Source organism: Pyrus communis, chromosome 17 (assembly GCF_041283825.1).
Source record: "Pyrus communis isolate YQ-2024b chromosome 17, ASM4128382v1, whole genome shotgun sequence".
NCBI classification, from domain to species: Eukaryota; Viridiplantae; Streptophyta; class Magnoliopsida; order Rosales; family Rosaceae; genus Pyrus; species Pyrus communis.
Genome location: NC_142581.1, coordinates 2,421,544 through 2,432,941, shown reverse-complemented (window position 1 = coordinate 2,432,941; position 11,398 = coordinate 2,421,544). Strand labels below are relative to the sequence as shown.

At 40.6% G+C, this 11,398-nt stretch overlaps 2 protein-coding genes across 4 annotated transcripts; both read right to left on the bottom strand.

Moving 5' to 3' along the window:
* Nucleotides 1–512: 512 nt before the first annotated feature.
* LOC137707564 (zinc transporter-like protein) lies at nucleotides 513–4,113 on the bottom strand. Its single transcript, XM_068446461.2, has 2 exons — nucleotides 3,940–4,113; nucleotides 513–3,679 (listed from the first exon to the last, which is right to left on the bottom strand). The coding sequence occupies exon 2, from the start codon at nucleotides 3,559–3,561 to the stop codon at nucleotides 862–864; it is 2,700 nt and encodes an 899-aa protein (XP_068302562.2). The 5' UTR covers nucleotides 3,562–3,679; nucleotides 3,940–4,113; the 3' UTR covers nucleotides 513–861.
* Nucleotides 4,114–5,168: 1,055 nt separating this feature from the next.
* Nucleotides 5,169–9,947, bottom strand: LOC137707939 (uncharacterized). Of its 3 annotated transcripts, XR_015958342.1 has the most exons (16): nucleotides 9,707–9,947; nucleotides 9,526–9,623; nucleotides 9,221–9,400; nucleotides 9,061–9,121; nucleotides 8,896–8,942; nucleotides 8,682–8,774; nucleotides 8,464–8,554; nucleotides 7,977–8,025; nucleotides 7,545–7,661; nucleotides 7,301–7,448; nucleotides 7,022–7,114; nucleotides 6,861–6,929; nucleotides 6,675–6,717; nucleotides 6,401–6,555; nucleotides 5,632–6,104; nucleotides 5,169–5,528 (listed from the first exon to the last, which is right to left on the bottom strand). XR_015958342.1 is itself a non-coding variant. In XM_068446883.2 (14 exons), exons 1-14 carry the CDS (start codon nucleotides 9,753–9,755, stop codon nucleotides 6,455–6,457), a joined length of 1,239 nt encoding a protein of 412 aa, XP_068302984.2. In that variant the 5' UTR covers nucleotides 9,756–9,947; the 3' UTR covers nucleotides 6,240–6,454. The 3 variants fall into 3 exon arrangements, 1 of the variants encoding a protein (XP_068302984.2); XR_015958343.1 differs by lacking the exon at nucleotides 5,632–6,104 and having other exon boundaries at nucleotides 5,169–5,580; XM_068446883.2 differs by lacking the exons at nucleotides 5,169–5,528; nucleotides 5,632–6,104 and having other exon boundaries at nucleotides 6,240–6,555.
* Between the last annotated feature and the right edge of the window lie 1,451 nt (nucleotides 9,948–11,398).

The window sequence follows — 11,398 nt, the reverse complement described above, 5'->3', positions numbered from 1 at the left end:
CACTTTTTAGAAAGCACGTGGATTGACCGATAAAACAAAGCAGCACATGCGAGTTGCTCGCTCACAAATAATTTTTTAAAAAAGCACTCTGAATTTCCTCATAAAATTTCAACGTAAATCTAATAGACACATAGACATTCCACACGCCAAATAAAAAATTCCAATTTTTTTGGTCCAAATTTCCTCGGATTCGAACCAACATGCACATTACTTACAAGAGAAACATGATCATATAAAGCCTGATTTAGAAACCCTAAACCCTAATGAAATAATTGAACTCGAATGCAATTGGCACGAACATATTCGGAAAACAATTCCTTCGTAAATATGATTTCCTCCTATGCGCTAACGTTAAGCGTCTTCCCAACATTTGAAAAGAAGTGGATAACCGTGGTCTGCCACTAGTTATCTTCATTTTTAAACAAGAGGGCTCTACGAATTGGTCAAGTGAATATAGTGATAATTTCGTTCCAAATTGGCGAGAACATAGTGCAACTCTAGTCGCACTCCAATTTCCCTTGTAATATAAATTATATTGCCTGCAAAAAGAAGTGTACATATCCAATCTACCCAACAAAAAACTATCGCCCTTTGCATGTTTCTTTACATGTTCAAACACAATTACATGCATGCCCATATATTCAAGCAGAGATAGATTTGGCAAAATAAACTTTATAATGTCGGACAAAATCTTTTCTCAGCTTCAAGATGCACACGAAGAAGTCCCCGAACGATGGCAAAAGAGGCGCTGGAGAATCCATCTGGAACTACCAACAGGCTCCTTGATCGCATCCGCAACAAATGGGCTACAATGTCACTGTCAATTCTGTCGAGGGATGAAAGTTGTCGAGCGTTACAATGCTATGATCCAACGCATTCCAACTGCAATGTTAAGTCCTTGACTCCAGCTTCGTGTAGTACGTGTGAGACCTTTGCCTTTGCCGCAGCCTTGTCGATTTCTGTTGAGACATGGAGATGGAGAGTCCCCACTACGTCGCTGTTTGTGAAACTCCATATGTGCCAGTTCCGAATGCCAGAAACCCCCCTTATCTTCCTAACCTCGATAAGAGCTTTTCTCAAATCCTGCTCGTGTGCTCTGGGAATTCTTTGGAGCAAGATTTCTGCCGAGTTTCTAAGTAATGGGATAACCGAAGATATAATCAAGACGGAAATGAATATCGAGCAGGCAGGATCAGCAACCAGCCATCCCTTGTACTTAATCAAGAGGGTTGATATCACAACTCCGACACTTCCCAAGGTGTCAGCCAAAACGTGCAAAAATATTCCTTCCATGTTGTGGTCAATGTGGCGATGTTGATGCTTAGCTGGTTTTTCTCCATCAATTGGCTGTTTATGGCTATGGAAACCTGGTTCTTGACTGTGAGATTCCGCCACTTGATGGGGTAAGCTTCCATGAGTGTGGGTGGGGTCATGGTGTTCGTGCTGGTGGGCGTGGTCATGGTGTTCGTGCTGGTGGGCATGGTCATGGTGATGATGTTGGCGGGCATGATCATGTTGGTCATGGTCGTGACAATGGCCGTCGTGATGATGGTGGTGGTTATGAACGTGGCCGTCATGCTTACTATGGCCATGGTGGTCATGCTGATCATGTTGGTGATCATGGCACTCTTTGCTTCCGCAATTGTGATCTTTAGAACTGACAGAACTGTCATGTTGGTGTTCATGATGATGGTCATGATGGCCAGAACATGATTTTTCTTGGTCTTCACTGAAAATAGGTATACATTCCTCATGCTTTCCATGACCTTCATGATTATGCCCAAGAGAGTCATGCGAATGCGGGTGATGGTGGGAGTGGGAGCATGATCCTGATCCACCATGAGCATGATGATGCTCCTCGTGAAAGAAGATTAAACCAACCACATTAACAAGAAGCCCCCCGATCGAAACAACTAATAAACTGCTAGTCGATATCTCCTGAGGGTCCAAAATCCTCTCAAACGACTCCAAAACTATCAACAATCCAACCAACACCAGGAAAACAGCATTAGTATATCCCGAAAGAACCTCAAATCTCCCACGCCCATAATTATACTGATTGTTTGCAGGCAAGCGAGAAATATACGAAGCATATAGCCCAATTGCAAGAGCAGCACAATCAAACAACATGTGACAGGCATCAGATATCAGCCCCAGACTATTGCTCATGAACCCAGCAGCAAATTCCACAAACATGTACCCAGTATTGATCATAAGGAAAAGCGCAATCTTGCGTGACTTCCTCTCACTCAAAATGTGCTTAATCGGCTTCATAATGGCGGTAGTAAACGATTCTGAAGACTCCATTCCCAGTTCAAGATATTGCAAATAGTAAGGATCCAATTCCCTAACAGCAACATACAGTAACAAACCACATAGCAACAGTCCCCAAAGTGATAATTCAGGAAAATAGAACAACTCCAACACAAGAGTACACAGAAATGTTACCATATACTCTCTTCGGAAATCGTTTGAACTCAATGACTTGTCATCACTAAAACTTTCACTCAGAAGCACCCCGAAAACAACGGTGTTTGCCAGAGGCCAAATTAAAGTTCCCATTGAAACTCCATCTCCCTCAGCTTCAAACATGAAAAAACTCACAACAGCAGGAATGAACAGCACAACAGTTGTAAAAAACAGCGAAATTACACGAACCCGTTTTCGACCCAATTGCCTAATTGTTCCCCAATTCATCGATACCCGTTCGTAGCAACCCAAAAATCCAGCGAGAAATGGAAGCATCATTGGCCAAATTCTCACACAATTGACTCTTGGAAACAGTGAAAGTCCCAAACTTTCAACCAATTTAGCAGAAAATGGGAAGCAGTCAATCCGATCCCAACTCATAGATAACAAAAATAACCCAGAAAACAGAGCGAGAAACCCACGGACCTTGGAGGACCGATTCCGATCGCCGCCGACACTCGAATCCTGGCCATCCGCCAAGAACCGGGCCGCCACGTTGCCGGACAATTCTGCCAGGATCATGGCGGCGGTGCCGCAATAACGAAGCGCCTGAAACCGGAGGAGGAAGACCACGGCAAGAAGAATCGATTTGGCAACCAAGATTCTGTGCTGGGACTGTGTGATCAAGGTGAGCGAGAAGATGGGTTGGTTTTGCTTTTGGTGAAAAGGGTCTTTGGAAGAGGAGGAGGAGGTGAGGAGGGAGGAGGAGAGGGTGAGGAGGAAGGAGAGGAGAGAGACGAGGAAAGAGAAGGGGAAGAGAGAGAAAGAAGGGGAGGAGCGGAGGAAAGGGAGGAGGGAATAGAGGGAGCGGAGGGAGAGGAGGAGGAGGAAGAGGAAGGAGAGGGAGGACTTGCTGCTGTTGGGGTTGAACGGTTTGGGGTTGAGGGATGAGAGGCGGTATTTGGACGGAGTTGCAATCGGGGTCGATGAGAAAGGGTAAACAGGGTACTGTCTAGATGTGGCGGTGGTGGGTGTGGTGGAGAAGGCGGTGGTTGTAGTGGTGGAGAAGTTGGTGGGGGTGGTGGGACGTTGGGGGAGTGAGAGGCGGTGAGGCCTGTGCTGGTGGTGGTGGTGGTGGTGGTGATCGGCCATGTTCCCAAATCACCTTTCCCTCAATTTCCTGAATTTGTCTCCTTTATTGCTTCCTCTGGATTACAATGTTTTGCTTATCAAAATTCAAGTCTTGTTCTACACCTAAATTCCCAAATCACTGCAACAAACAACAAGATATTGAAATAAATAAATTCAAATTCATAAAAAATTATTCAATATAATTAAATATCCAAAATCAATGGAAAATTAAGGTTAATTGCAGGAAAAAAAAAATTAATTCCAGAAATAGTGACTTCAGAAGCTCCGTGAGGGAGGATCTAGAAATGAAGAGTGATAGATCTGAAAATATCGTGTCAGAGAATTGAATTGATTTCTCATTGGAATATAAATAAGGATAACGGCGGAGGAGCGGCTGACCTCTGAGAGGAAGAGAGAGACGACGCGGTGGAGGTCTCTGATCGGAGAACCAAAATTTCTCCGCTTGGAGAAAGCGCTTGTCGTCTGTGTGCGAGAGAGCTGCTAAATTTCAGGCTTCAGCAGCTCAGAGCGCGTGGGCTTTGACCTGTTAGCCCAGTTGGTCTTATACGGGAGAAATTTTTTATTATGATGAGAATACGAGTGGTAGACCATCTGTTTTTATGTAAGTGGTGAGAAATTTTATTTTTTAAGTTGTTAATTTTTTAATATACATATCCCACTATTTGTATAATGACATATGGTATACCACCTCACCTCATGTGCCGGTCACACTGAAAAATCTCTTCTTACCCATATGAAAATAATCGACCCACCAATAGATGTTTGCCACGTCACCGGCCTATTCAAGGAGAGGAACTTTCTTGCCAAAGTGTTAGTTGCACCACTGGTCCAATAGATTTTTGCCACATATTTAAAGAAAGAATAACTCGTCCAATAGATGTTTGCCGCATGATTTTCTTTTGATTACAAGAGGTTCAAGATATAGTAGAGATTTTTCAGTGTGACAGTATATGAAGTGGTACATCATGTGTTATTATACAAATGATAGAATATATATAGAATATATATAGAAAACAAGTGGTATACCATCCGTGTTTCAGTCACAATGAAAAATTTCTCCAAGATACAGAAAAAGATGAGCTCCTTGTGTTCGGGTCTCACGGGATCTCTCTTGTTTGTGTTTTGGGCAAAAGAAATTCTAGGGTTTGGACTTCTGGACGGCTTCATCCTTCCACACACAAAGTCTCACCCAAGGCCCCCAGCTGCATTCCGACCCTACTTGCCAGCTATGTCTAGACCGAACAGCCTGCACCACATGGCACTTGAATCACATAAGTTACTCTTTGGAAGTGACATGGCGATCAAACCTAAGAATCTCTTGGACGAATGTACTTGGACAATAAATTGGTTTAACGTATGCAAATTAAAAAATAATTAGCATGTAGTTATAGATCACAATCAAAATACAAAGTCCAAACATCACCATTAGATTGTTTGAAAGTGCTTTTCAAATTGGTGAAAGAGCATTTCATGAAAATATTTTTGAAACCAGTGTTTGGTGAATATACAAGTAAAGATGTAGCTCTTGTACACAACACTAGTGCTTCTTGCAAGAGACTAGTGTTACATGCAAGAATTACTTCAAGTGCTTTTAAAACCCAAAAGCATTTTCTCTAAAAGCGTTTTAGGCTTTTAAACACTTCCAAACGAGTCCTTAGCCTCAATATCATTTTGAACACACAAATACTAGTCTATCAATCGTTAGCAGCACAAATACTAATCTCATGCATAATTGTTAGCAGCAGTTTTACAACAAAGTGAATCCCAACGGAAAGTCTATCAGTGGACTTGCTCGCAAGGGAAACCAGGGGTGGTTGCTTTGACTGTATCGCTACTCGTACGAATCGTCTTTGCCCTGACTTGGCAACAGATATATGGTTCCCATTGAAGAAGCTTCCATGAGAATGCAGTAATGAAATCGGTCGCTAGTACCTTAGCCCGTGTGGTCCTAACTTGAACTTGTAAGCCTGCATTTCCACGGGAGAGATAAGGACACATCATTGCGTTTAGCTAAGAACCCTGTTGAAAAAACAACCATGAAAATACAGTAAGAAAATCTGTTTCAAGTACATTCATTTCTGCGGCCGCAGTTCCAACTTGTAAGCCTGCATTTCCATTGGAGACATAAGAATGTGCCTGTCTTGAGCAATATCTCCGAATTGCTCAGTATATCCAAGCATATCCGTGTCCTCGTGTAAAAGATTTAAGGAAGTAGCTCTTGCATTCAATACTGCAAGGTCCTTGAACATGTAAGAGAGATTCACAGCCTCATCAGCAAACCTAGTGTACCTGATCTGCCCTTCCGACTATATGAAGAGTCCCAGTTCTGTCTCTGCAAGATTCCGGCAAACCTAGAATCTTCGAGAGGTTGGTGAACCTTAAACTTTCAATATGCAGATCACATGGTAAGGGAGCGGCTAAGGGGGCGAAAGATCTTGGGGGTGGCTGTACTGATAACTCCTCTGGCTTCTTGGCAATCCAAATTTCCTCTGATTCGAACCAACATGCATATTACTTGTACGGGTAACATGCTCGTATCAAGCCTGACTTAAGAACCAAACAAGCCTCGGAAATTTTAACCTTTACACATGGGTAAAATTAGACAGAATTTGAATAGAAATTTCGATTTAGAAACCCTAAACCCAGAATTGAACTCGAATCCAATTGGCACGAACATATTCGGAAACAATTACTTCATAAAAATTAACTTTTAGATATCTGATACAAATGCATTACAAAATTGTCGCCTTTAAGTTGCCGAATAAAAATGTTGCCCATCTGTTCTTGTAGCTCAATTATACAATACACTGGTTAACCAAAATAATTAAACAAAACATACCAGCATGAACACGAGCAGCAACCAAAAACCAGGAAGCAAGCTCTCTCTTGGAGATTATAAAATGATTTCCTCCTGTACGCTAACGTTAAGAGTCTTATTTGGGAGAACGATGCTGTTGATCACCACAACTTCGTCTTCAACTGTCACCTCTTCTCCTGCCAAAAGAAGAAAAAATGAGGGCTCTTCAAATTGGTCAACTGAATTGAAAATTTTCCTTGCACATCAACAGCAATAAATTCATAGAAGAAAGGAAGGAGAAACCAGGCATGCATACCAAGGATGGTAATTCCAAGCTTCGCGTTGTAGTCTCCGTCAGCCTAAACCAGTCAGTTAAGTTTTTAGTTAGTGACAAGAATGAGGAGCAATCCGCACAAGTTCAGAGAAATCTATAACTTAACAGAACGGTATGTTACTAGTTTCATTCACTAATCATGCAACTACATCCAACAACAGCATTTACCTGGACACGCGACCATTTTCCAATACACGACTTCCATCCAACAATAGCATTTATAACAACTGCATTTTCCTGTCATGACACAGAAAATTGAAGAGTTCGGATTAAAGCATCCCCAATACACAAAAGTTCTTGTTTATCCATCAATATACCAACTTCAATACCTTGATTTCCACGTCGTCCAAGATAATGCAATTTATAAGCCTTACTCCTGCACCTACACGAACATTTGCTGAAAGAGACACATCGGGACCAATCTGTGCGCAAAAGTAACTCACGAGTTAGAAGGAAATGTGGAAGAAGGAAGCTCTAAGTAATGATTGTGCTGCTGCCTCCAATATATTCACTATCCTACTTCATCCAATATTTATGTACAATACATACACGCAACTGTGAACAAGGATAGAACAAAATAGTAGATGATGATATGGAAGTGGAACTACCTTAGAAGTTGGATGTACTTTTGCCGATGGATGAACATAAACATCACCAACAATTCTAGCATTCTTGGTACCATCTCCACTAGCTAAATGATGTTCGGAGTTAATTCGGAATTGAGAAAGATACAAACCCGAACATTTCAAAGACATTCTGTAACAGCAAACAAAGATTAGTATAAGGCAAATGATAAGAAACGTTTAAGGAAAAAGAAAAAATAAATGAAGCTATTAGGAAAATTTACGCTACCCTGGAGTCTTGATCTGTTCCCAAAAATCCATGGTCTCATATGTATACAGTTTATTCTTTCCAGCAAGAGGTGACAAAATATCTTGATCCAATCTAACAAAATCTGTGGGAAGAGACCTGTTGAAAGGAGTGTATATCAACATTAAAAGTGACACACTCTGAATTTAAAGTTTAAACCAATAACAACTCTATTTGTAAACGCACGTTATATCGCCTTCGTGCCACAAGAGATGACATTCCAGGGGATTTCAAACAAAAGTTCCTTCTTCTATTACTAACACGAAAGATCTTAACTTATAAATAGGTATTCACAATGGATATGATCCGGACAAGCGGTAAGCATTTCTCAGGGTGAAACCAGGGAATTAAATGAAAATAGCTATAAATTCATTATTCAAAGTAAAAGTATGCAACCAGGAGAAAGATGCAAACCTTGTTGCAGACTGGAGGGCTTCAAAGCTGGAAACACGACGCAAATTAGCTGCAATTGTCAAATACAAATTCAGACTCCCCGAAGAAGCTATAAGTTCATTATTAAGATATGGACAAACGTTGATGAATGCTGCATGGCTATTCATTTGCATCATGATCCAAGCTCCATGACATGATTTTGAATATTCCATGGAGTTCCCTTACATCCAAGGTTTGTTGGTATACTAAAGTACTAACATCTATCAAAATGTCTCGTTTACATCAAGTTAGTATCTCGCCTAACAATAAAATAAATGATTCATTCACTGTGAAATTCATGCATATTTACTTCATAGGGATAAAAGGAAATGGGAAAAGCAATACGTGTTGAGGCAAAATTTGTTATCAATAATTACAAATGAAGTAATATAATAACTTTAGAACCAGAATTTGATCCCATGTGCAAACCAATCCACAACTATAATGCCAGTAAAAACAAAAAACCAACCTCTGCCTTCTCGGTGATTGGAGACTTCTTGAATGGCAGTAAAAATATCTGGAGTAAATACATACACACCACAGTTGATCAAATCGCTCACCTGCATTAAGAAAATAGATAACCCTTACCAAATGTGGCCGGGAACAAGCAAATAAAACGAAGAATTGAGATCATCAAGCACCAACTAAATAAACAATTTCTGAACATTAACTGCATCATGTACGTACAAAAGTCTCTGGCTTCTCAGTATAATGCAATAGTTCTTTGGTGGCAGGATCAGCAACCAACTCCCCAAACTGGTTCGCAGATTCCGCAGAAACCTACATATGAACCAAAAAAAACAAAGAATAGCATGACGAAAAACAAAGAAGAAGAGCATCAGCTATATGGAGCAGAGTTGCAACATATTCAACAATTCTAGCCGTCTGTCAACAAACTAACCTTAATTACTAACATTGTACCTATTCCCTTGTATCTTTTATGAGCCTCTGCAACAACAAACAACAACAAGAAGCAACAAAAACAATTACTTTCTCGAAGTCTTATTTATAAATCCAAGCAATAAACTTTTCGTTAACATACACGAACATGGAAAATAAAACTCACCAAGCATGTCTACAAGTGGAAAACTGCAGCAAACATCACAATTCAGCAAAAAGATATGAGACTGTTCCACAGACACAAATACAACATTGTTAAGCAAATCTTAGTACACACATAACAGTGGAAAATGGAGACAAACGAGCACTGAGCATAGAGTTCGAACCGGGCTGTCTTCCATGATGATATCTCTGTAGTAATAAAGTCCGCCGGCGGAACCGTGAGGCTTGTCCTCTCTCAAGTACCTCACTGGCACTTTGAGCTCATTGGAAATGGAAGACACATACAGTGCGAATTCTTTCTCTTCATAGAATCCAACCAAATAGATTTGAGCTAAATTGCGTATCTGTAACATAAAATCAAGCATTCAATTCTTGCAATTGAATTCAAATCCAAATTCTTTGATGGGACTTTGGTTAAAGATTGAAAAGCCAAAATCCAAAAGCTAAAAGCTAGAAGCCAAAAGCCAACCTTTTTACAAGCTGAAATGGGGTGGTGCACCATGGCCTGCCCGGCCAATGGGAAAAGCGGTTTCGGAGTGTTGAATGAAAGAGGCCGGAATCTAGTGCCTGCCCAGAAAATTAAACGCAACAAAAATCAGAAAATTAAACGCAACAAATTCTTTGATTAGGAATTGTACGAAGAGTAGTACCTTTGGTGGGCCCGCCCACCATGATTACAGCGACTACCTTCTCCTCCATGACTGAAACGGAAACCCTAGATCTTGAGCTGGACTGGAGATTTCAACTCCACGGAGACGAGCTGAAAGTTTGAAGCTTTGGAGGAGGAGGAGAGAGTTCGTTATTGACTCACTGTCCAAGTTTTTACAGTTTAAAAGCACTTTTGCTGACTTTGGGCTTCTGCGGTGAGACTTGCGAACTGATCATAATTTCGATAAAATCGGATCCCAAGGGAGAATATTACATGAACTCAACAGTCTCAACGACGTCGTTCGGCTGAAGCTGCGCTTATGTGCACGTGAGGGATTTTTACGTTGGTTAACGTTTTGTTAAAAAATCTCTTTTTTTGCACTTGTTTTAAGTCTCCGTCTGTAGATTAAAATAGTTTAAAATATACATAGTCGTTATTAACTATCTAGTAATTTAGTTCAATGGTAATTATCATTCTAAAGTTAATATAAAATAGGTTGTATGCAGTTAGATTAAAACTCATTTCGCACTCGAATTTCTCTCGTAATATAAATTATATTCAAATATCGCTGTAACACTAACCACAAACTACGCCGTCTACGAAAAGAAGTGTATATATCCAATCCACCGAACAAAACTATCGCCCATTGCATGTTTCTTTACATGTGCAATTACACAAACATGAGCAACCATTTCTCGTGACTGGAGGGAAAGATGCATGCCCATATTCAAGCAGAGAAAGATTTGATTTCATTAAGTTTATAATGTCGGACAAAATCTTTTCTCAGCTTCAAGATGTTCACGAAGAAGTCCCCGAACGATGGCAAAACAAAAGAGGCGCCGGAGAGTCCATTTGGAACTACCATCAGGCTCCTCAATTGACGACGATGAGAGGGAGTGTAATAACTGATATAACAGAAATATAGTTAGAGAGTATTATTGTAATTAAGTTATATGACTATATAAGCGATTGTATAGCTATCATTTCCTTTAGTTCGGATATATACATTTTCTCCAATCAATCATACAATCTCTCTTGTTTCTCTCAATCATCTTCCTCTTCCTTTGTACTAATTCTTCATCTTTATAATGTAGTTAACATGATATCAGAGCCAGGCTCACGCCATTGATCCTTGTGGTTCCATTTCTCATTATTTTTCATCTGTTTCTAGCTTAGTGTCTTTCCAATTTTCCATTAGATTTTTGGTGCTTCCGCGAGCTTGGGATCGCGATTGTTACGAATGTTGGGTTGATTGTTCTGGTTTGGAGATTTCACCACCGACGCCTTCACCACCTCCAAGAACTGAAGCTCTCCGCCGCCGTCCATAGACAAAGAGGCCATTCACGCTGCTAGCTTTTGGTGTTTACTCTGAAGTCCGAGCACTTGAAAATCTTCTAAAATGCGAAGAGCTTCCAGATCTTTACGCTTCCAGCTTCAAACCTTATCGGCCATTCTTCTTCTTCTGCTGGTGATGTGCACAAAATCATCAAAAAAATCCCATGAACAGCAATCGTTTCCGGGAAAATCAGGAAACCCACAACAAAATCTTAGAGAAAATCGCCAAAACCCACAACAACAATCGTTGCCGGGAGGTTTTCTGAAATGGGGTTCGCTAGGTTTCTTCAGGTCTGATTCTCGCCATGTATCTTGGTGGCTCTAAATCATCTGGATCTTCTCTCTTGCCAAATTACCT